At 45.4% G+C, this 25,497-nt stretch overlaps 2 protein-coding genes across 4 annotated transcripts; both read left to right on the top strand.

The window, feature by feature from the left end:
• Positions 1 to 742: 742 nt before the first annotated feature.
• Positions 743 to 17,885, top strand: CEP85 (centrosomal protein 85). Of its 3 annotated transcripts, none has more exons than XM_067543339.1 (14): positions 743 to 795; positions 2,538 to 2,610; positions 3,581 to 3,733; positions 6,491 to 7,218; positions 7,920 to 8,053; positions 8,941 to 9,058; positions 9,485 to 9,670; positions 11,203 to 11,355; positions 11,614 to 11,768; positions 12,346 to 12,466; positions 12,982 to 13,032; positions 13,123 to 13,230; positions 14,482 to 14,707; positions 15,036 to 17,885. In XM_067543339.1, exons 2-14 carry the CDS (start codon positions 2,556 to 2,558, stop codon positions 15,197 to 15,199), a joined length of 2,352 nt encoding a protein of 783 aa, XP_067399440.1. In that variant the 5' UTR covers positions 743 to 795; positions 2,538 to 2,555; the 3' UTR covers positions 15,200 to 17,885. The 3 variants fall into 3 exon arrangements, with proteins under 3 accessions (XP_067399440.1, XP_067399441.1, XP_067399442.1); XM_067543340.1 differs by lacking the exon at positions 743 to 795 and adding an exon at positions 1,090 to 1,167; XM_067543341.1 differs by lacking the exons at positions 743 to 795; positions 2,538 to 2,610; positions 3,581 to 3,733 and adding an exon at positions 5,891 to 5,989.
• A 4,843-nt stretch (positions 17,886 to 22,728) lies between these two features.
• SH3BGRL3 (SH3 domain binding glutamate rich protein like 3) lies at positions 22,729 to 25,399 on the top strand. The gene is made up of 3 exons (XM_067543338.1): positions 22,729 to 22,855; positions 23,713 to 23,880; positions 24,490 to 25,399. The coding sequence occupies exons 1-3, from the start codon at positions 22,808 to 22,810 to the stop codon at positions 24,553 to 24,555; spliced, it is 282 nt and encodes a 93-aa protein (XP_067399439.1). The 5' UTR covers positions 22,729 to 22,807; the 3' UTR covers positions 24,556 to 25,399.
• The last annotated feature ends 98 nt before the right edge of the window (positions 25,400 to 25,497 follow it).

Here is a 25,497-nt window from a genome sequence, read left to right as displayed (position 1 = left end):
CTGCAGCAGGCGATGGAGGGCGCCCACCCAGGCCCGGTCAACGCAGCTGTAGTTCAGGAGGGTGAAAAGTCCCCAGCCCGGAGCCAACCACACCCCCAGCGCCGCTGCAGCAGGTCAGGGGAAGAAGCTCCCGCCTCGCAGGAAGATGGCCACGGATCCGGTGCTGGGGGGTGGCGTTTACACGGCGGCAGCGTTTCGGGTGTAGACGAGCCCTCGGTTGCAGGGCGACACGTGTCCGCCAGGGAACTCGGGGGCCTTTGGGGGCGCCGGGCTCGCAGGGCCGGGCCGGGCCGGGCCGTGCAGGTGTTTTACGGCGGGAGGGGCAGGGAAAGGGGGGGAGGGGAAGCTGCAGCCGTGCCCGCAGCTGAGCACGGTGCTGGGACCGCGGTGCCAGGGGCCTGAGCGAGGCCGGGCAATGGGGCGGGGGCTACTGCAGGGGTAAAGGGGGAGGGGCTAGGGTTGGAAAGGGGGAGGGGCACTGGGGCGGCAGCCCTAGGCCCCGCCTCCTTCTCTGACGGGTCGCTGCGGTAGACAGTTCTTCCCCGATGCGCTGCCGTTGTTCAGCGCCCCCCGGCGGGGCGGGAGACGCTCCGTGTCTCGGGCGGCGAGTGGTTCCTGCGGGCCAATGGCGGAGGGGCACGGGGCGGACTCGACGCTCCGGATTGGCTCGTCGGCGTGGGGGCGTGGCTAGCTATCGTGGCACCGCCCCGCCCCCCGGCTGTAACGGTCACGGCGCCGACTAGTGCGCGAGGCACTAACGACTCGGAGGAGGAGCTCGAGCCGGACTGGCGCCAGGTGAGGGGGGGGGTGTGTAAACCGTGTCTCACCCTCCCCCCACCCTCCGGGTAACTCCCCTCCCCCTCTCCGTCCTTACCCGGTCCCCCGCTACTGGCCTCCCGCGGGCCCTGCCGCCATTCCTCGCCCTGGGGGCACAGCCCGACACGGGGACCGCCCTCACCCGCCGCCTGGCGCTGACCTAGATATACCCCCGGCTGCTGGAGCCCCGATCCCAGCCGCCGCCTCCAGCGATTAACCCCTCCCTCGACACGGGCTACATACCCCTCCCCCCCCCAACCCTCCGACCCATCCCTCCCCTCCCCCACGTGCGCACAGGCCCCTCGGGTCCTGTCCCTCCAGACACCCTTCCCGGGACCCCCTGCCCCTCCGGTGAGTTCATAACACCCGCCCTGCCTTCGCGTACCGGGGCACCCCCCGCCAGCCCTTCCCCGCAGCGGCTCCCTCCTGCCGGTTCCCTGCACTCCCAGCTCTGCCCATCCCTCCCCAGTTCCTCTCTCATGTGAACCATGGGTTGCGCTGAAGCCCTGGTCTGAATCTGCTTAGCTTGATTCTTGCCCGTGCGAAGCAATAGCTCTCATTGGGAGATACAGGGGCTGGTGGTTTAAAGCAGCAGCAGCAGCAGCCATGCTGTCCCAGTGGAGGGGAGGGGACGGGACGAGACATTTTTAGGGATTTTAAGCCTATTTCCATCACTTCATGTCTCCTGCACTCTGCAGCAGCATTATGCGTGGCCTGCTCTGCTTTGGCTAGTTGCTGCTATGCCTGACTGCTGCTGCAGGCATCTAATTTCAATCAGTTGCGTATCTTTCTGTTTAAACTGGGCTGTAGTTAAAAAAAACAACCATCATCAAAACAGGAAGTCCATTAACCTGAGCTAAACAGTTTTGTTTCTCTGTGCTCAGAATGGAACTCCACTTCTCTTTCCTTTGCCGCATATCTCATTGCATTCCCTACTGTCTGACCATGTGACTGGTGCCAAATCCTTAGCTCTTTGGTTTCAAAATAGAAATACTTTCCATGAGGACTTTGGATGGCAACCTTTACTTCATTAAACTGGGGCCTGCAAGGACTGATAATAGTGTTTCATGGGATTGAAGGAAGTGAGAGCTTGAACTTGACAGTGGAGAAGATTGCAAGTGCTAGATATTATAGTCATATCTTTGGGGCAGGAAATTCATGTGTTTTGAGATGGTCTCATATACAATAAAGTTAACCAAGCCTTTGGGTAGAGCTATGATCATAGCTGATGGTGTAACATCACTTATGATTACTTTACACCCAGAAACCCAGTCAGTCAATCTTCAGAGGGCAGGAATAAACTGGCCAAGTAAAAGGAAACTTTGAATAATTATAGATGTAGAGTGAATGCCTAGATACTATGGTGACTGATGCCCTATAAATAACTAAGATGGTATAATGTGGCCAGGTTTTATGCTGATCACTTTAAGAGTGTTATAAACCAGAATGTTTTCAATTTCTGAGAAATGAGGGTAATCCAGAATAACTGCACTTCTTGAAGTGTTAACTGCTGTTCTATAGTGGAAAAGTAGAGCTGCCCTGGGAGGGAGATGCTAATTAAATGTGAAATGTGGTATTAAAGAGAAATGTTTCTTTTAATGAAGAGTAGTTGTAGTATATTTATTTCAGTGCAGGCTTGGTATGCTTCTTGCTTGGCCAGTGGCAAAAATGGATTGGCTTATACTGGTTTAAATTATGGTTCTATTTCTTTAATCTTATAGTTGACTGGAATATCTGTGATGGCCACCCTTGAGAAATGCCCAGACCTGAGGTTCCAGCAGACCAGTCCAACAGGTTTGAATTGTTTTTTCTTAAAAGCCCACACTCCTGCCATATCCTGTTAGGAGATTCCTTATGAAACCCACGAGGTGGCTTATTTACTAAAAGCCTTGTTATGAAAAATAAAATCTGAAAACATTTATATGATCTGTTAATATCCTGTGCCTGCAAAACAATTGCATGAGTGTCCAGGGACAGATCATCATTTACACATATACCAACCTCTTGAAATCCAGCGGAAGGGGAGTTCATAACAGGATAATATTGCAATGCATCTATACCATCACCATTGTTATCTCTGTACTTCTGTAGGCAAACTCTGCTGTCAGATCACATGCTTAGTGATACCAGCGAGATGTGCATTGCACTCTTATCTTCCATAGCAATGTCCTTCCATCTCTTTCTGACTTGGTTTAGGTCCTCTGTGCCTGCTGCTAGAACACTTTTCATAAGGGAAAAGATTTCTCAAGCAGCAGTTTTTCAGAGGAATCAAACAAAGAACAATTCACACAGTACAGAAATGTGTGAATACAGCTTAATGCTGATTCTCAAGAAATTGACTTGCTAATGATTCTGAAGAGAGTCATTTTTATTTTATTTTTAAATGAGTTTGAATCAAAGTGGAAAAATGATTTTGTAACCAAAAGTTCAAATTTCATTTGATAAATTAAATTGGCTTCTTGGTCATTTTGGTAAAACTAATTTCTAATACTTCCTCCTTTCGCCCCAGCAGGGCAAGGATGGGTTTAATAAGTCTCTTGTGTTCTATAAATGAATCTGAAACCTTATTTCTTTGCAATCAGCTGTGAAGTGATCTTGTTCATTTATTACCTTTGTCTTCTTTCTTCACTGGCAAATATCTCTGAGCAGGTGGAACAAGCTGGGGATATTTTCCCCTCAGTATAGGTTCTACAGTTTTCTCTGTATAATAGTGGTAGGTAGTACTCTGAAGAATATAAATACCCACAGTGTGACCCTTTTTCAGACTCCAATACAGGTCGAAAGAATTATTCTTCAGAGACCGACTGGAAAACCCCAACTCTGTCTGTAAAGTTCCAGAGTCGCTTTGGTCATTGTACAGGTATGGCTGACAGTGGGGATACAGCAATCAGGACCTCCTGCTCAGACAGCACAGAGGGTGAGTCTGAATGTCTGATCCCTTACAGTAAAACTGCAGAATTTTTTCTAGTTCTTTTTACAATATAAACCAAGCCTCAAGAACCCCCCAATACAGAAACATCCCTAGCATATGAAACTGAGAGGAAGAGGACAGATTCTGTAGTGATAATATTGTGAGAATATTTTACACTTTCATACTTATCCATTAGTTTTATAATCTAAAATGTAAACAAATACATATTGGTTAAGACACTTGTCTTATCTAAAGCTTCAAAGGTGATTAGCCAAAACACATTATAATTTCTAACTTCAGCTGTAGTTACAAGTTTGTCAATTAAAATGACTTTTGAAAGAGGTAGATATATAAGAATCTTAAAGATGCACAAGGATTCTGAGCACCTTGAGCTGTTGACCTTCAGCCTCTGCTTCATATTAATATACTTTCCAGTGGTGAGTGTTCGAGGATCTCACTCTTCACAATATGCCAAATAGAACTATTTGTCTGGATATTCCTCATTATCTGTATTTTGTCTGAATTATGGTCAGTTTATTAAAATGGATATAGCTTGGTATATTTTGGCTCTTAGCTATCTGAATTGACTTGAGCTGCAAACAGAACAAGAAAATTTTTGTGTAATAGTTCCCAATGATATCTAGACTTGGCCATTTTAATTGTGTAGTGATATGCATTCTACAGGGTCATTTTTATATTGCATTCAGTCCTAATCACAGGATTGTTAATTTTAAGTTGCAGCACAAGGCTTCCCAGGAAGGCCATGACTTCAAGAGCATAGGGAACTGACACTAATATCAAACAAGGCAGTAATCATGTATTTGCTTTTCAGCAAGAGAGAGAAACCGTTGTCATTGACTTAGAACTATGTTTGGATCCATTACTTGTTCTTCTGTTTGAATTCAGGCTTCTACACTTCCACAGCATCATTTTGGCTCTTTTAGTTGTATGCATTTAATGCACCCTACATCAATGTAGGAAACTGCACCCTACTTGTGCTAGATGAGACAAACTCTTGTGTTTGCATGGTCTGAGGCAGTAGTGAGGATTGCATAGGACACTGCTCATTAACTAGAAGCTCCTTTCAGTCACAAATGAGGAGGGTTTACTTGTATTGCTCTTTAGAAGGAATACTTTTTGTTTGCTTTCCCATTCTTTCCCAGGTGTCTTGTACCATTTGAAACGTACCATATTTTCTAACCCAAGATTCAAAATCAAGGTGTTCTTAAAGAATTTTTTCAAAGTGTTGTTTGCCTGCACCTTGAGATTCCCCATCTAGTTTTTCTCAGTGCACAGAAATTTCCAGTTGCACTCAGAGTGGGGTATTGTTTTGGGTAGGTAGCACCACATCCATCCATCAAGGCAATGTCCCTGCTCCAGAGAGCTCAAATTGAGCTTGCAATGCTCATAGTTATTAGAATCATGTTTTGACTTTTAAAATCAGTGCACTTCTTATAAACGCCACTAACTGTGTGGTGGCCATTCCGATGCTTTTTAAGGGACTGATTCATTGCTAGTGGATTCCATTGCTAGTGAATAGAATTCAATAGCTCCTGATCATGATGCTGGAATATAAATTTAGGGGATTTGAGAGAAGAAATCAGCACTGACTCCCCTCAGTCTGTTTAAAAAGTGTATTCTTTTCTATTTGGAGGGGTGTTTCCTCTTTGAGGGATCCTAGACTGAGCTGATATCTGCAGAGATTTCCTCACCTCCCCACACTATTCATTAATTTTGAGAGGTGATGTTCCTTCATATTAACACTTTTTATGTAGCTTGAGACATTTGACATGGTCCTGCATAGTTCCTCATTCCAGTTACTTTAAAGTTGTGACCTTCATTTCTTCTCATAGAAACTTTGATGTTAAAAACATGTGGGAATGTGAGCTCACTGTCCTAAAACTGGATTGGGGAAATAGCACATGGGGATGGGCTTAAGACAATGCATTGAGAAAACAGGCTAGCCTGAGGAAACCTGAAATTGGTGACCGAATAATGGGAAAGAGGGAAAATCAATACATTAGAACAGAAGCCTCTTCAGTGTTGCCCAGTTGTGCTCCTGTTGTTGCTGCATTGAAACCTGAGAGTTACTAAGAATAACTTCAGACTTCCATGTACTCAGGTTTGGTGGCCGTGCGACAGAACAGATCCATGCTCTTGTGTGCTCTGCTCTGTCGCATTTCCTGTGGCTGTGGGACAGAGCCATTACTTTTATTTCTAGGAAAGACTAGTTTTGTTGCTGTGTTCCAGGGGAGTTCTAAGGTCAGTTGCTGTGTGGTGTGTGTTCAGCTACGCTTGCAGCTTATCATAGGCTTAGCAGAGGCTACTATTGCTTTGGTTACAGTGCAGAGTCACTGTGCTGTGGGATGAGCAGAATGTAATCAAGGTCTCAATTTTCAATTCTTGGGTAAATTTCAACCTTTTTACTCAATTTCAGGATTCATTTATAACTGACTAAAAAGATAAGTTTATCAGTAAGTTTTTATTAAATAATTTTAATGTCAAAACAAAGGGTTAATGATCTAGGATGAATGACAGCAGATGTTGCCCTTTTGCAGTTTACTGTGGCAGGCAAATATCATGGGGCTCATGGAACTTTTAATAAAGGAAAGAGCAAATGTGCCAGTTTGCCCTTGTACTGCTACTGTATATGATCTCCCCTCGACTGTAAGAAATGTTCCTAGTAGCATAGGAAAAGATAGTGATTGTCTGGTAGTTGAAAAATGGTGCTTTAATTCTAACTCTCAGAAATTCTTTCCCTAGAATTTTGCAATTCCAGTAGCAGTTCCTCGTTTCAGCCCATCAAAACTCAGGTGACCATCCCTACAGCCCATGTTATGCCTTCTACATTGGGTACCTCACCCTCCAAGCTCTACTCAACAGGTGAGCCAAGCTGTCTGCAGAATGCACCACTTTCATCAAAACCAGCTGTACCAGGATCTTCCACTGAAAATGTAGGGCTGACAAGAAATGGAGATCTTAATGCTGTGAAATCATCTCAAATACTGTCCATGGATCTCTTACATCTCTACGGGACTTCTGGGGAAAATGGTTTTGAGCAGTCCTGGTTTCCCATTTCTGATCCTATGAGAGCAGAAGACACTCGAAAATTTGACACTCCTGCCATTGAGCCCACTCTTAATCAATCTGTTTTGCTGGATACGTTGTATACTGACCCTCACCACAAGGTCCAAGATCCAAACTTGGTTGCCACTTACAGAGGAAAGGAGCCTTACAAAGTGCTGCCAGAGACTAAACCAGCAACAGGAGCAACTGGAGCCTGTGAGCCACAAAATGGGACTTGGTCCACTGGGAGCAGACAGATGCCATTAGGATTTCAGCATAATAACGTCTTTTCAAAACCAGTGCCGCCTCAGTCTCAGGGATGGAGGCAGGAACCTTGTGCTTTGCATCCAAATCAGAGGGTCTGTGAACTCAGTGCTTGGAGGCAGCAGCTGGACAACATACGGTTGCAAGTAGAACAGATGCAGGTAGAAAAAGATCTTTTTTTTTTTTTTTTTTTTTTTTAACTATTTGAAATTGCTTTCTCCTTTCTTCTCCACCTCTCTCTTGGAGTTAAACATAATGTAACCACAGTTTCTGACCAATGTAGTGAGGTGGGAATGTTTTGTGCTTCTATTGTCCCTTTTTATACAAATGATCCCAAAACTATCTACGTACTACATAGACGTGTCATTCCTCACATCACTGAAGTGCAGCAGCCATGTACCATTACACACAATGTGACACAATAGTTGAAATCAGGTGGGATTTACCCTATCCAGTGGAACCAGAGGGGAAATGTATGCAGACAGAATGACGGTAATCAGTATTTCAACTAGCAGATTAACCTCACTTCATAGACTTATGAAACAATTTTAGGTGGATTTTTATGAAAATATCAATCGCTCACTGGAGGGGAGCAGGTTTGTTTAGTGGATAGCAATACTAGAAATTAATGGCTTCCAGTGACACAGCACGGTGGTCTAAAATTATTCAATAAACTCACTGCCTAAGCTCAGCCAAAATTACTCTTTCCCAGAGCCAGACATGGGCTGAAATAGCTCTGTACTAGATGAACCTTCTGTGTACTGGCATGCAGATGAGCACACTATGTGCAAAATAGCCCCAGCAATGTTGCAGTTACCTTCTGTGAAACCTAACCCTCTCCTCCTTACTTTCTCTTTTTCAGTTACAAAATGGAGCTGCTTGCCACCAACCTTCAATGTACGCTACGTCACTGCACTCAACTGATCCAGCCCAATGGATCAGTATTCTGAACACCAACGAGAAACTACTTAAGGACAAAGAGATCCTCATTGACAGGTAGGAGGTATTTCAGGATAAAGCAATAAGAAAAAAACCCAAATGTGTTGTATCCTGTGGGTTTTTATTGAAACTAACAAATAACGTATAATTGTAAGAAAACATTTGCAGAAATGTCCTTTTCTTCCATGAGATTTCAGAGTGATTCCCATGGAAGCAAATAATGAGAAAGTCAGACAGGTGATTCCTTAGCAGTCTTGGCTAATTTAGAAGACTTGCAAAGGAGTTTTTAAAACTGGGTTTGTGCTTTTTTCCTGCTTTGTGATGGAGAAAAAAGAGCTAAGAGCTTTTAAAATGTATTCTCCTGTTTGTTTACATGAGACACATTTGGAATGTCAAGTCTGCTGTTCCTAGTTTTGCTGGAGAATGTCTTTGGGATCTCAGGGATGTTTATTTTGGGCTGGTGAGTCTTTAACAAATCTATCTTTTCTCCAAAGTGCTTATTGACTATTGATGCTAGGTGTTAACAAAAATGAAGTATTAAACGTTTAGACTAAAAATTTCTACCCCCTGGGGTCATTTTCTCAACTTGACTCTTCTGACATCTGCAATTTCACCAGTAAATTCTCGGTCACCATAGAGACTTCCAAGACAGATGAGACTTGAATTTTTAATGCGAAAAACAAGTATGTTTTTTACAGAAACGCTCTCAAGTCGTCTTTAAAAAAGCAAAGACAGACACAATCCCGATTACCAATCCTTTGCAGGGCATTTTTAAGATATGTAGTTGTCTTTTTTTCATCATGATTTAGGGCACTGACTGAGAAGTTGTGTGATTTGACTGTACTGGGTTTACATAGCTGGCAGAGTACATTGTCCTCTCAGCTAGAGCAACAAATAAGAGAGAGGTTTGAGAAGCATGTATTGTCTGATCTGATTTTTTGCAGACAGAGGCAGCACATCTCCCAGTTGGAGCAGAAGGTGCGTGAAAGTGAGCTGCAAGTTCACAGTGCTCTTCTTAGCTGTTCTGCCCCGTATGGAGATATTTGCATGTTGAGAATGCAGGTAAGTAGGAATAGCAAGAAATCAGTTGATGATTGCATCCAGTGGGTTTAGTGCATACTATGTGCTTGTTTCAGCCAGGTCTTTCTTCATAGGAGGGGTGAGCAAGGTAAAAGTCCATTTCTGGTGTGTCTGCTGGTAGCTATGGGTTTTTCTGTGGCTCTTAAAATTTAGTGCTTTAGATTTCTGAACAAACTGCAGTGGTCATGCTATTGATGCAGGTGGCTAACAGCACCAGCCAGGCAGTGTGCCACCTGATATTGCAGGTACATAAGAGGTACCGTAACAATATTTGGGAACTGTGTAGGGTGGATAATACATCAGAGTTAGAACTGCTGTTCTGGAGAATAGTGTCTGCTGTGTTGAACAGGTGGGTTTAGTGGACAATAGGAGCCTTTATGCTGTTTGCCTGGGTGTCTTTGTTGGCAGGAACTGCAGCGGGAGAACACGTTCCTGCGAGCACAGTTTACTGAGAAGACTGAATCCCTCAGTAAGGAAAAGATTGAATTGGAGAAGAAGCTAGCTGCTTCCGAGGTAGATGCGAAGCTGATTCGGGAGACGATGAAGGAAACAGTGCAGAAGCATGTAGAGGAATTGAAGCGACAAGAAGAGAGGGTATGCCTGTTGCTGCTTTAGAACTGTGGTGATGCCTTATTTTTTTTACAAGGGGAGAATGGGTACAGTGACTGGCATTAGCCAAAGCTGTCATTCCTGATACCACCACCTGTTGTGTGGAGCCATTGGGGCAGCTTTCTTCTCTTGCAGCCCCCAACCATAGAGAAACCTCAGCCACTATCAGGCTGTAGTTGTGGGCAACTTCCTTTCGAAAAGAAGCAAAGTAAAATATCTGAAATGGCCTTTCTTTTGCCCCTTAATTCTCTTCAATATGTATCACTGTATCATCACTTTTCTATGCTTGTCATGTTCTCCTAAAATACTTGGCACTTCTGTAGTACCTTGTGTCCAAAGATTTTCATGCACTGTACAAACACTAATCAATTAACCCTTACAATCTGCTATGTAAAATAGATACTACTTTACTGATTGGTGTGTGTGGGCTGTGGGGAGGCAGAGAACTGAGGCAAAGAAAGGCTAAGTGACCTGCATGGACCCACTCAATTATAATTAGCAGTTCATCATTAGTAATCAATTACATTTAAGGCTTCATTGTGAAGGAGAATTTAAGGGTTAGTACAAGAAATAGTTTGGACTTCCTCTCTTGGCATAAAATTCTTTCCCCTGCTTGAGGTAATGTCTGACTTATGGATCCACACTTCAGTATCATATGGATTATACTCATGGCACTTAAACATGCTGAAATATTTATTCAATGAGGAGTGATTCTTGGCTTAATTAATAAAATGTTGTGTCTTAAGGTTAAATTGTTACTTGCTTTTCTTGTGCATTCTGGAGTATAAATATCACATGCTTCATAGAAGTGCCTGTTCCATTCTTGCCTTGTACTGGCAAGAGCACTCCATTTGGAGGCTCTCTTCTCTTGCTCTCAGTCTTGTTTGTCCTTGTTCCCTGTAAATGCAGTGATCCTATTTTTACAGTTCTAAAAACAAATGGTATGTAAATCTGCAATTCATGAAGAAGGGGTTTAGGAAAACTATTGGGCTGGCCTAAGGTGGTAAGCTTTCCTAAGCTGTGCATTAGAGGTTTGTTCAGACAAAGCGGCATTTTCTCATGTTCTGATGATGATTTGAAGAGAGCTCAGTTATAAAACAGGAGCACCCACACACTAAGAACCTTATTGGTAACTTGCTAAGAGTCTGAGGGCTTGTGTGTTGTGTGCGGCACTTGATGACTTTTAAATTCCAAAAGTATTTGCTCGTCTTTTCTTTGTTAGAGTACAGAAATTGCTCCTTGCTTGAGTTCACCAGCAATAAAACCTGCAGTTACAGAGAAGGTGGCTTAGGACCTCATATGCTGACCAGATAACTAGCATATAACTTCAAATGGATGAAGTTCACTTTCAGATAACAGTGAAAAGAAAAGCTACTGAGATGAGGCAATTTGATATCTTGGTGATGGTTGGTGCATAAATTCTTAAATAGATAAGCTGGAGAGAGAGAGACACACACACACACACATGGAAAATATAAAATAAGCAAAACCAATCCTTCAAATGTCTCTGTGTGCAGATAAAGGGAAGAGACAAACACATTAATAGTCTGAAAAAGAAATGCCAAAAGGAGTCTGAGCAAAACCGGGAGAGACAGCAGAGAATTGAGACCCTGGAGCGCTACCTGGCTGATCTGCCAACACTAGAGGATCATCAGAAGCAAAGTCAGCAGGTAAAATGACATCTCCTGGTTACTGTTGACTTTGAGGCATTGGCTTGGATGCCACAATTTACTGCTGCCAATAATTCTACCGACACTGGGCTGAGTAGAATTGCAATCTGTCCTTCTGACAGAGAAATGTTCTGAGATACTGCTGTAAATTGGCACATTGATAGTAAAAATCCCTGTCAATTACTAATGTAGCCCTAGTGTGGCATATGGCAAAGAATCTCTAGACTTGTTAGTGCTGACTGATGTCCTCTGTTCCAGTTAAAGGAATCAGAACTGAAGAGTTCTGCTCTGCAGGAAACAGTGACGGTGCTAGAAAGAGAACTTGGAGATGTCCGTGCTGCCTGCAGGGAGCAGAAGATGCAGCTAGACACACAAAAATGCAAAGAATTGGAGCTGCTTTCCACTGTACACAGGTAAATCCCCAAAGATGGAGGTGAGCCTGACCTCTGCCTACTACTGAATACTGAGAACAGAAAAGTGGGATAGACTAGAGTGCATCTTTCCATTGCAGTGTAGTTAAAAACTGGACTTGTATTGAGTCTCTGGATATTGTGCTCAAATGTAACTTGTGGTGGTTCCAAAATGGAGGGATGGCTCAGGGAAATGCATGAAGCCTTTCTGCTCCAGGTCCCTTTGTTCATATTTAACGTAGGCTACTGGAGCTTCTGGACTTGGACCAGATCCTTTTGGATATGTGTCTATATCACACATGCTACAATTTAATGACTCATTGTGACAGCCTCTGCAAAGAGCGCAGGGGTTGGATAGGTTATGGGGGCTGAACTCCCCCCTCTATTCCTTAGAGGTAGCCCTCCAAGTCACATGGAGGAACATTGATAGGGCAGTGTAAGGAAAAGCTTTTCCCTTCTGTATCTGTTCTATGGCAGAGGATTTCAGTTTCTCTTATTGTCGCTTTTAAAAGAGAATACTGCCAAATTATGTTGAAATTTCTTATATCTGCCAGTTCATTTGATGAACCGTTTATCTCAGCTTGCAGGATAGGATGCAGCAGTGTGTGAAGAGTGCAGGCAGAGGGTCACCTGTCCAGGAGGTGGAGAAACAGAAACCAGAAAATGATTCTCTGCAGAAAGACTGTGATTGCCTCAGGAAGGTAACTCTGAATATACAACTTGGACATGGGTGAAATTACCCCACGCTAACTCGAATTCTTTCCTTTCCTTCCACTGTCCCACATCAGGCATTAAAACTAAATGTTAAATTTCTTCCCCTAACTCTTATCATGCACTTATACAATGCCCTAAGCCAGCAGTTCTCAGCATGCCAAGCCTTGAAGGCTTGATATCTGTTCTTGGTATGGCAACTATACCATTCTGTAGTAATCACTTCAACTTCATAGTGAGAAGAAACTGAAGAATCCAGGCAAGGAAGCAGGTACGAGAGGGGGAAAACCACAAGAATGCAACCTGTCCAGTCTCAGTACATAATTGCTATTCCTAATGGTATTTTCCAACTGGGGATTTCAAAGCACTTTAGAAACAACCAGGCTATAATTTAAAGTGATGAAAACAGATTTGTAGCTGTTAGATCTAAGGAAGAATCCCAAGTGCTATTACTGAGTGAGTTTGGGCCTGTTCAGCTCTTAGATGTGTCTGCTTTTGATTTCAGATTGTGGACAAACAGCAGAAGAAGATGGAGCAGTTGTCGTTACAGATAAAGGTGAGAGGTCTGAATGCTGAAGGACTGGAAACTCTGGAGCATCAATTATAAGATATGTTGGACTAACTTCTCTTCCATGGTCTGTTCCAGAGCCTCGAAGAACAGGTGGCTCAGGAAGAGGGAACAAGTCAGGCTCTGAGGGAGGAGGCAATGCGGAGAGAAAACTCACTGCAGCAGCTACGCACTGCCATGAAAGAGGTCAGAATTGGAGATTGGGTAGGAACACAGTGGCTGAATGAACAATGAACTGTCTTGTAGCAGGGTTTTAATGTGCAGTTGCTGGTTCCTCCTTCACTGCATCTCGTCAGAATCTGCTAGCAGCCTTGACAGTGCACTAAAAAGGGGTTCCCTTGTCTCTGTTCTGGAACCATCATTTTTCTTTTTCATCCATCTCTTCACCCACTTGTTGCTTTTATAATGCTTAAGATCTGGCTGCGTGGTGCCTGTGAAGCAGCTTGTCTCACTAACTCCCAATTGTGTGGATTGTGATGGTAGTTTCTGACTTGCCCAGCAGGGTGCAGTAAAGAAGTCTGATTCACCACAGCTACATACCAGAGCTTCATAAGCCAAAAGGTTGAATTCCACCTGATACCTTAAAGCGGGGGTGAGGAACCTTTTTTATGTCAAGGGCCTGATGGTGGCCCTGGCGGCGGGGGAGAATTCGGCGGCAGTGCGGTTTCACGGAGGCGGCGGGGTTCCGTGGGGGGGGGGGCAGTGCCCGCTGCCGAAGTCCCCCTTCCGCCGAAAAGGGACAAACGGCAGCAGGGTTTTCAGCGGCGGGCACTGCCCCCCCCCCCCCCCCCCCATGGAACCCCGCCACCGTGAAACCACGCCGCCACCAAATTCCCCCCGCTGCCGCTGCCAGGTCCAGAACAAATGATTTTGCGGGCCTTATACGGCCTGCCGCGGGCCGGACGTTCCCCACCCCTGCCTTAAAGGGACCCAAGTACTGAGTATGTCTCCTAAGAGATAATTGAGGCTGCATCAAGTTGGGGCAACAGAAGGGGGAAAGAGAGCTCAGGCATCCCTTGGAAGCCTCTGCATTGTTATCCAGCTTGCTGAGGCCAGGGAGATAGTGAGATGAAGCACTTCCTGTCCTGTTGATTTTATATTCTCCACTTTTGAGAGAAACTGGCTCCTATTTAATAAACCAAGTGTTGTTCAGGCCCAAAATTTGACCTTTAAACTGTTCTGATTGGGTTAGAATCCAGAAGACATATAACTATGAGCAATCCTATGAACATATAACTATGAACAATCCTATGAACAATCCTGTGAAATAAAACATCACTGAATCAGTGAACAGTGTCTGTACGATACCCAAACATATAAATAAAGCAACAGTCTAACACTTGCTCCATGCTGAGGGGCCATTAGAGAGTCAGATGTCTTCTCTGACATTGAAATTACATAGTTAAGACTTAGCTAACATTACTTTTGTTTGCTCAGCTTTCACTGCAAAACCAGGATCTGATTGAGAAGAATTTAACACTACAGGAGTACCTGCGGCAGGTAGAGATGAACCAACCACTTCCTTCTGAGACAGTCCATCTCATCCATGAGTTACACAATGAACTGGCCAGCTGCCTACAGGACTTGCAGTCTGTCTACAGCATTGTGACTCAAAGAGCACAGGGCAAGGATCCCAACCTTTCCCTGCTCCTGGGCATTCACTGTACGTATACAAGGAACTAAAGTGATGGGATCTCAGAGTGTGTGGGGGGACCTTTTGTTCATGAACTGGGTGGAATGGAATAGTTCATTTTTACTGTCGATAGAATGTTCTCCTGCATTTCAGAATACTGAAAAGGGGCCCAGCCTGCCTTTCTCTGTCCTCTGCTGTTCTGTTCAGACCTCTGGTTTACAGGCTTTAAGGATTCAAATTCGCTGTAAATGTCTGTTGGTTGTTAAATAATGCTATGTACTGTGGATAATCATTCACTGATGTGTGACTCGCATTCAGAACTGTATTTCTGATGTGATTTCATTCTCTAACTATACAGCTGTGCAATCTTCAGCTAAGGAGAAGGATGACTTGCTGAATGCAGATGTGCTTGCAAAGAAACTGATGGAGGTGAAGCAGCTTCACAAAGAGGTTGAGGACTTACGGACTGCAATATCTGACAGATATGCACAGGATATGGGGGACAACTGCATCACACAATGATGGATAAGCTCTCCTCGGGATAGCATAGGAACAACTGGAAATGAACACTCTAAAACTCAAGAGCCCCTGTAATGGAAAAAACTATCAAGCACCTTACCATCTCCATGCTTGGGAATGCAATGCAGTTGCTTATCCTCAAGAGGAAATCAGGGATTCTGATGCCAAGATCCTTTAGATGCTAATTGACTATTCAAGGTCTTTGGTGTTCATCAGATTCTGCAGCAGCTTTGATCCTTTGGAAGGTGTTACGCTGGATATGGTGTAGTCTCTGATTCCGTGTTGTGGGTGAGTTACTAATTATCGTCCAGGCATGTCAAATACTGAACATGGAAACACAAGGATCAAACTGACATGAAAAGGAAGCGGGTGCCATGGCCTCCCTCCTTTCTGGTAATAAACCAAGCAGATTCCTGCTGAATATTCTGGCCTTACTAATTGCACAAAAATGTTCAGAGGAAATCTGTGGAGTTCATGGACAAGCTGCTACATCAGTAGCACTGTTTAATTGTACCTAGAAGTACAGTGTTACAGGCTTATCTGCAACATCCATGCGCATGGTTCTGGCTTGGAAAGTGTGCAGTCATCAGGTAACCAGGTCTGTATTGCTCCGGTATAGGCAACTGAAGTCTTTCAGTAGCCAAAAGGCTGGAAACAAAATGGTGATGCTAAAATAGGGTTCGGAAACTGCTAGTCTTGATGACTTTACCCCTGGGTGCCTTAGGATTTTATCCCCTTTAACAATATTCTGAATGTGGTACTGATTCAGACTTTAGAGCAGCCAGTGCATTGCCACCAAAGTGCCTTAATCCTCTATAGAAATGTCATGCCTACTCAACTTCATCTCTAATGCATCTGCTGGTGGGGTGGGGAACTGGTCTTTCTCCTAGCTGTCTTTTAAGCCGTAAGCCAATCCAGCTGGGATATACATACTCTGCCTGGAAGGACAGCTCACTGGATGCAGCAGAGAGCCTTTGTATGCCTGCAACGGTGTTTTTGCACAAAACCCTTGGTGCCTCCCTCTAGATGTTCAGTGGGAGAAGTTACACTACATTCACAATCATTACATGGGGTATCATCAGTGTAGGTGCTGTCTGGGAACCGAACAGGGTTTTCCCCCAAAGTCCTGCAGGGTGGTGGCCCCCTTATGTCTACAATGCAGTCACGGTGCAATTGCAGCTCATGTAGACATAATTGCTAGATTAAAGCTAGCTCAGTACCAAAGCATTGAACTTGCAGCAGAGTGCGCTCGACCTGCAAGTAATTATCCAGGATTCTGGGTGCACTTGTACAGCCTGCACTACCGCAGCTTTACTGCTCCAGTTCCTGAACTAGCTCGATTAAAGCTTGCTCGGAGACATGTATGCAAACTGCAACCACACCCTGTGATTGCAGTGAAGATACATCCTTAATCTGATGCCAAAATAAGCAAATGAAAATTCTTTTCCATTTTGTCAGCTCTCAATCTTATGGTTGACTCTGAAGTACTAAATATCTGCTTAGTTAGAAAAGCAACCATGGGGCTAATAATGAAACCTGCTGACTGTCATTTTACCCTTGGTTCAGATGCTAAGAAGTTAATTTGGTAAGGAAAACCCTGCTGAAACGTGTTAACATTAGGCTGTTGAAGGTTTGCATCCTTCTTTTGGGGATGATTCACAGTCAGTGAACATGCTGTTCTTAGTGCTATTTTGTCAGGCTTCATTAAGACCATATACAATCTGTTTTTGAAACTTCGCCACCACAAGAAGTATCTGATGGTTGGCTTATGAGCTGGTGTATTCCCTGTCACCTAGCTACTCTCTCTTCTGGAGAATCTGGTGTGATGCCTGCTTGTGTAACTTGGGTCATTGCTTTTATTCACCTCATCTCTATCCCTTCACTAGGGTTGCCTCCAGCTTGCTCCTTTGCTGAGTTACTTAGATGGTGGGCCAAGACAAGTTCTTGAAGTCAATTGCCCTGACTATTGGGAGCTGCCATCAGCATGACAGGGCCAGCAGCACCAAATGTGAAAGTTGCTGGGCAACTGGAAACTGCTTGACCATGTTGTTTAACCGGCTGGGGAACCTGCATTTAGAGCCTGAATTTTAAAGCAACCGCAACCCACCTTTCCATTTATATCCACAAAAAACATGCAGGGAGAAAGAGGGGAAATGTGATTTGCAATGAGGTAGATATCTGCATGGCCCCAGCTGCACCCCCAGAGGGTACAAAAACAAAGTCTAGGTCTTAAGAAATCAAATCCTCATGAATTTAAGCTGATAAGGAGCACGGTGCTGCATTTCTGTCCTTGCGGAAAGAGGTGATAGACTCCTACATGGCATGGCACTCAGGTAACATATTCCTGTGCCTGTGAGAGACGAATGTTTATTTTAATTCTTTTGCAAAGGTTTGTATTAAAAAGAAATTCTTAAGATACATTGTTCCTTTAATAACTGTGGTTGTAGCAGGTATCCACCAGCTTTGGTGGCTCTTCACAGAGCGCCCAAGACACATTTATTATCCAAAATAACCATGTATCTTTGTTTCTCATTGCTTATGCAGTATGTGTTTAAACAGTTGACTTCTGCTATGTCTGGTGTTTCCTTGTACAGTTAAGCACAGGTATATTTATATGCATATTTGTCTTACGCAATTGTTTGTACTGAGTATTTTGATTATAAAATAAAGCTCCAGTTGTGCAGAGCAATTCAGTTCATGGCTTATCTTCTCGAATGAGTGGCAGGGGGACAAGGAATTTGATAGGATTTTACAACACTGCAATGTTCCTAATTAGACTTGTGCTTTGTCAGATGGAAAGCACTTCCTTCACTGCCATAAACTGTGACTTCAGTCAAGCCCCATATTCTGCTTCATCAGTGTGTTACTCCATTTGCAGCTACAGGTGCTCTACTGACATCAGCTGGAGGTTCACTGCCAATCAATGGTGACTCCAGACTAAGGACTCTTCAATGCACAGTTACAAATTCAAGCTACAGTTTACAATAAAGCCTTGGATGTGGGGCTATGAAGAAAGTTGAGGGCAATGGAAAGCAGAATTAAAAGTCTAACCATGATCTAATGTAACACATCCACTGTAATCAGGAATTGCAGAAGACTATTCAGCAGTTCTCACTCTGTCTGTATAGGGAAAGTACAAACTGACCAGGCAGTATTTAAGATTCAAATAGCAGCTCAGACTGAGCACAGAACTGTGCCTCTTTTAATTACATGCCTCCAGGAGGGCTGCGTTTGATTGCAACTGCTAGTGTTTTTCCTTTAAAGTACTGCAGCTCTTGCTACCTCCTTTCTCTGGCACTCTGAGCTAGGCAATGGCATATCTGAGAGTGCTCAGATGTGTGCGCCAGTAGCTTTCCTGCAAGGTGATAGCAGGATACCTACTGCCTTCATGTGGGGTGAGGCATGAGGCCAGAACAGTGTACAATTTAAAAGGAGCATGGTTGAACGATCACAACAGGAAGCTGACACTTGGGGCCTCTGCCTCCCATGGGCTAGGTCATGCATTGTTGCTCTCTGGGATACTTTTCCTTGACAAGCATTGGGGATGGCTGATAGCAGAGGAGGTTACAGGGATTTGGGGAGAGTGGTGATCTCGGCACAAGGCACAAGTTGGTTCCTTATTCCAGGTTCCCTGAGGCTCCCAGCTGCATATTTGAAGGACAAAATTACTTAAAAATACATCAGGGTGAGATTAATTTTTTTGAAATTGCATCAGACTAATGTTTTGATGTGATACAAATTTAAATTAGTAATTGCTTTAAGTAATCAACGAGCTGGATTTTGACTGACTGTATGTGACCAAATAAGTCTCGGGTCACCAAGTGACCCGTGCCCACAATGGCCAAACAGCTTCCTTTTTGCGCAATATGCTGCTGTTGCATTGTGGAAGTGGGGTGGAGGTGTAATTGGTGCTTTGATAAAGAGCTGGGTTGTGACTGGCTGTAGGTGAGAAGTTCACCCGAAGTGACTCATCCTGTGACTTGTTTTATGAAGATAACGCCACTCACAGAGGTGTGACCCTTTGTTTCTGGTCTGACATATATTACACCAATTTTTATTCTGTTTTCCTCGTTAGAAAACATACAACATTGCATGTAAAAAACACAAAGCAATATTCAGCCAAGTTGTTGCAAATCCAACTGCAATGTTTCCACAGAAATTATACAATAGCTTCACACGAAGAAATCTATAGGAACTTTGTGGTGTTAGATGAATTAAGAACAGGAAAAAATGGCTAAATTTGTTGGCTATAAAAATGTGTTCTGATTAGAGTTGTGTCCTTTACTCATTGCACAACAAAAACTATTAGGAAGACACTACTTGGGAACAACTGGCTCCCAAATAACCATGTTTATTAGCTGTATGCAAACATACAAGGCCTAGCTGTGCTGCTCTGAGTGGCTTTATGGCTTTCTAAAGAGCAGTAAAGGTGCACGTTACTAGAGTGCTTATCAACTACTTGAAAGAATACTACAGTTACAGTGCAGCTGTGCCACTGTAGCGCTTAGCGAAGACGCTGCATACGCCGAAGGGAGAGCTTTTCCCATCGGCGTAGGTACTTCACCTTCCTGAGAGGAGAGAGCTCTGTTGAGCAGACAAGCCCTCCCATCAACACTGCACTGTCTAAACCGGAGTTCAGTCGTGTAGACCAAGCCTTAGTTAAAGCAGCTAGTGTCTCTAGTGTTACTCTACATTCATACAGCAGCAATATGGCTTGGTGCACTTTAATGGAATCTGGAGAACTCTTATCTGGGGCTAGAATAGCTCCACCTCCTTTCTTTTTTTATTTCCCAACTTCCATCACAGAATGCCAGCTCTCTGTTTGACCAAGTTTATGGAAACCTATAAAATGGTTCCTGGTGTTGTATGTTATCCCAGCAGCTTTGGATCTAGAATGACAACACATTTGCTTTAATAAACTCTGCTGTTTATGCAGATAATTTTGATGACTTCTATTGAACTGATCAATATTTGAAACATTTTAAATATTAATGATATACTCAATTTACATGGAGAGGTGCTATAGAGAAGACTGCTGAATGATTTTTCTGGGGCATGGGGTATTTAATTGTCTGAATAGTCTGTGAATGGTATTTGAAAAGACGCAGATCACTACTTTGATATGCTTCCCCCAAAATGCACCTTGTTTTCTTACAAATGACTTGTTCACAGAAAGCTGACGAAAATAGTTGAAGGTCAATTTTTTTAACCTTTCTGTGGTCAGACTTAACTACCAGAGTGATGAGTAAGTCACCATTAATGAAATGACGTGTACTGAACTGACGTAATCCTTTGCACTTGTTCACTTTGACTGCAAAATTGTAAAATGAGTAACTATTATAACAAAAAGATGAAGTCATTGAGCAATTGCTGCTGTTGTGTTTAGTGTGCTGATCACTGGGGCCATCTATATTTAAGCAGCTCTAAGGATTTGTATTGATTTTGCACAGAAAAGAAGTTTTTTCATGAAATTCTGCATAGACTTGCTGCATAATTTGGTGCTGTCTGCCTCTCTATAAGGAGGCTTTTACGGTCAGTTAATCTTGATGTAAGCAACTACTGCACCAAATACTCACCTGGAGGGGAAACCTTGAGAAAGGTGTAGGTGCTGGTAAAAGGGTTTCATACCTTCAGAAGGAAACACTAGATCATGTAGTCTGCTTTCTTCTATAACACACTATAGAATTTCATCCAGTTACCTTGGTAGGGAGCCCAGTAACAATGTGTTTGACTAAAATATCTTCTAGAATGGCATCCACTCTGGATCTGAAGAATTCAAGAGAAGGAGCATCCATCCTTTCCTGGGGGAGTTTGTTCCAATGGTTAATCAACTTCACAGTTAAAAAAAATTGTGCCTAATTTCTAATTTGAATTTTCTAGCTTCAGTTTACAATCATTGGTTCTTGGTCTGCCTTTCCCTGACAGATTAAAGAACCCTTGGATACCGCTATTTTCTCCCCTTAAAGGTACTTACACATCATAATCAAGCCCCATCTCACTGTGAAGCGAAACAGCTTGACCTTGTGTCAAGTAGAAGGCATTTTTGTCAGCCCTTGAATCATTTTTGTGGCTCTTCTCTGTGCCCTCTCCAATTTTTCAACATCCTTTCTAAACCAGGGACACCGGACCTAGATGCAGTATTTTAGTATCTACCTCACGATGGCTCTAAACAGAGGCAACATCACCTCCCTGCCCTTATTCATTTCTTGTTTACGCACCCAAGAATTACATTAGCCCTGGGAGCTCATGTTCAGGTGCTTGTCCACTTCAGTAATGATGTGGATAATGGAGTAGAGAATATATTTACACAATTTGTGGATGATGCCAAGTTGCAAGCACTTTTGGAGGACAGGAATTCAAAATGACCTTGGCATATTGGAGAATTGGTCTGGATTCAACAAGATAAAATTCAAGGAAGTGCAGAGCATGTTGCTTAGAAAGGAAAAATCAACCCCACAACCAGAAATGGGGAATAAGTGACTAGCTGGTGGTTCTGAATGAGCTAATACTATGTTACTGTTACAAAAAGGGCAAATATCATTCTGGGGTGTAGTAAGAGGAGTGTTGTATGTTAGACAGGGGAGTTAGCTGTCCTGCTGCACTTTAAGAGAGATGGGGACAAACAGGAGGAAGTCCAGAGGAGAGCAACAAAAATTATAAAAGGCACCTGATTGATGAGGCCAGGTTAAAAAAAACTGGGCCTGTTTAGTCATGAGCAAAGAAGACTCAAGAGCAACCTGGTAAGTCTTCAAATATGTTAGGGGCTGTTACAAAGAGGAGGGTGATCAATGGCTCCCTATGAAGACAGGACAAGGAATCAGGTTAATCGTCACCAAGGGAGATTGAGATTAAATATTAGAAAATCTCTCAACGGGCTAGTTAAGGACTGGGCCAGGTTATCACCCGTGCGGGCTGGGGGATGCCCATCACTGGAGGTTTTGAAGAACAGGGGCACAGACGCCTGGCAGGGAGGGTCTAGGCAGGCCTGGTCCTGGCGGCGGGGGATGGATCAGGCTGGATGACCTCTGCCAGCCCCTCATTTCTAGGAGTCCATGTCTCAGGAAAGGGTCGGTCGCACGGGATGACCCAGGGCTTGCTTTGTCCCCTGCAGCCAGTCGGAGCCAGCTCCTGCTGCACTGAGTCCAGCCCGAAGGCGGCCGGCAGGGGCCGAGCACGCTGCAGCCCCTCCGTTCGCGCACGTGTTTAAACCTCCCCTCGCGCGGCTGTTTACGGAGCAGGAGGGCCCGTGGCTGTGGCCCCGGGAACCAGGCGCATGGAGCCGACCTCAGCCCCGGAGCCGCTGCCCGGCCGGGCTGCTCTGCGGCAGGCCAGGTGGCCCGGGGAAGCGGGGAGCCGCGGCCGCCCCTTTGCTCGCCTGGAGACGGGCCCCGCGGGGCCGGTCCGTGCGTGCACCGGGAGCCCGGCCAGTGCCGGGGCCGCCCGCCCGCCGGAGCAGCTCGGCCCCGGGCCCCCGCGGCTCCGCCTCCCGCGCCGGCCCCATTGGTCCCCGCGGTCACATGCGGGGCGGGGCGCGGGGCGGGGCGGCAGCTTCCGGCGGCGGAGCGGAGCGGAGCGGAACCTCGGGCAGGGAGCGGCCGCGAGTCCAGCACCATGTCCGGCCTCAAGGTCTACAGCACCTCGGTGACCGGCTCCAGGGAGGTGAGCGAGGCCGGCAGCAGCGGGCGGCCCGGCCCGGCACCGCCTCCCCCGACCCGACCCCGCCCCACCCCGCCGCAGACGGGCTCGCACCGCGGGGCGGGGCTGCGGCAGCTTCTGGCTTTTGTTCTGTGGGGCCGGGACCCTCATCCCGCCCTGACCGCCCCCCTTAGACACCCCCCCCCCTCCGCACCCCCCCCCAGTTATACACCCTCCCCCCACCCCCGTGATCTCCGCACCTCCCTACTTATACACCCTAACCCCCTTCCCTGTGATCTCCGCACCCCCCATTGCACACCCAGCCCCCCTCTTCGATCCTGCTGTGATCTCTGCACCGCCCCCCAATTGTAAATCCAGTGGCTGGGTCCATCTCCCAGATCCTGCACCCGCCCACCCCCCATGATACACCTTAACTCCCCCTCCCACATCCTGCTGTGATCGCCGCGCTCCCCATTGTACACCCGAACTCCCTGTGGGGCTGGGTCCATCTCCCAGATACAAGCGTGATTGTCGTCTTCTCCCAAACTCATGCACTAATCCGCCATGGGCGGGTGTGTCTAGATCCCGGTGGGATCCTTTCCCCTCCCCAGGGGATTCAGTCTTCCCTATCCCTATCCAGCCCTGATTGATTTCTTCCCTACACACCCTATTCCCTGTGGGGCTTGGTCCATAGCCAGTTGTGATTCAGTCCTTTGCCTGTAAGGAGTGGCTGCTTAGCAAGTCCTGCCCTGCCTCACTCTTCTGCACACACCTGGTTTGTGTAAACTTATAAAATCTCCAGCCCTTTAGCCTGACAGTGGCTGAATCCTAAATTCAAACACAGGGAAAAGTGTAACCTGCCCCCCCACTCTGTGTTTCAGATCAAGTCCCAGCAGGGTGAAGTGACCAGGATCCTGGATGGGAAAAATATCAAGTATGAACTGGTGGATATCTCTCAGGATAATGCCCTGCGGGAGGAAATGAGGGCCAGGTCAGGCAATCCCAAAGCCATTCCACCCCAGATATTCAACGGCGACCATTACTGTGGGGTAAGGCTCAGAATCCAGGTGGATGGGCGAGGGACCTCAGAACCCCGGGGGTTGATACTGACCTTGATCTCCCAGCCTGAGGTGTGCAAATGAAGTGCATTTAAATCCAGATGTTGTTCAAGAGGCTTTCTCTGGAAAGAGGTGTATGGACAGGGCGCTACAAGACCTTGTCTTTAAAGTGCACATGGAGCATGAGTGAAGGCTAACAAACCGCATTGTGAGGCCCTCACAGGGGGACCTGGCGTAATGTGGGAGATGTTGCTAAATCTTACGTTGCTTTGTGGAAGCCTTTTGCATACCACTCGGTCATTGAACCTCTGTTTGCAATGCTCATGCCTGAAAACTGCCAGTGCATTTGTTTTGGGCAACAAATTACACATGAGTTTGTGAGGTGAAACTGATTCCACTGGGTACTGAGTTGAGACCACTATATTTGCTTGCCCTGAACCTGAAGGGAAAGGCAACTGTGCTGTGACTTTCTCCCTCTCAGCACTGGTTCTGTCTGTGTACCTGGCTCCTGTGGAGCAGGGATCCAAGGCTGAGCTGCGTGCCCCTAGTTTTGTTCCCTTCCCTGTTCTGAGCTCTTTTTGTTACATTTTCTGCCTGCAGGACTATGAGTTGTTTGTGGAAGCTGTGGAACAGAATACCCTGCAGGAGTTCCTGAAGTTAGCCTGATTATTCCTTTCCCATCCTGGACTTTAACTCTGCATTCCCAACCAACCTCCTCACTCATCACCTTAACTCCCAGGCGCTCAGTGCCATCCCGGCATCATGATTTATCTTCTGCCACAGGGAAACCCATGACCAAAAACCTCTCCTTTGCAGCTGCCTGTCATTTCTTCCTGCCTAACCCCTGTACTGTCTGATAGGGCTCCAAAACAGCTCTGATATCATTGCACGTTCCTTCGAACGGCCTTGTTTGCAATGCAGCTTCCAGTGCCTCTATAGAAAGAAAAATCATCTGAAGTAAGGCCGTTGGAAACCATGATTATGCCCGAGTTCCTCTTCTCTGAACGAGGCTTGTGCTTTAGAAGGGAAGGGCGTGGCGTTGTGTGCTCCCTCTTGCGTTCTATCACCAGTTGCGGTTCCACGTGAACACTGCTGCTTGCACGTCCTCTTTCATTCCGACCACAGAATTGCTGGCAGCTGAGGGCTGTTTGTTGTTTAAACTCAATGCAGAAGCACTGTACAAGGGTAGGGTTTTTCTCTCATCCAGAGTGAGGGAGGGTTACTTGTGTGTGTCTCAAACTACTTCAGCAGAATGCAGAGCTTGCTGTAGGAAAGATGCTCTCAGTGGGTGGTGAGGTCACATAAACACATTCCTGTGCTGATGATGTGAAAACTCACTTGGGAAGGGCTCAGGAACTGTTCTATAATTGCTGTTGCTCCAGCCTTCCTATCTTTCCTTTTTGAGCTGGCTTTCTGCAACTTGGACCAAGAGCATTTTGTTTTCCTGCCAAAAAGCAACTTTATAACCACTCTTGTCTTCTGAGATGCTATTAAATGTTACTAAGCCTTTTTTGCTGGCTTCTGTGTGGTTTCTTTATTTTGGTGATAGATTGGGCATCATCTGACTTAACAATTGTGAGTGACTCCCAGCTCAGAGGCGCTTAAGGC

This window comes from Emydura macquarii, unplaced genomic scaffold (assembly GCF_026122565.2).
Source record: "Emydura macquarii macquarii isolate MOO-44397 ecotype Brisbane River unplaced genomic scaffold, CSIRO-AGI_Emac_v2 contig_820, whole genome shotgun sequence".
NCBI classification, from domain to species: domain Eukaryota; kingdom Metazoa; phylum Chordata; order Testudines; family Chelidae; genus Emydura; species Emydura macquarii.
Note: the sequence above shows the minus strand (reverse complement) of the source record. Positions and strands in the feature narration are given on the sequence as shown.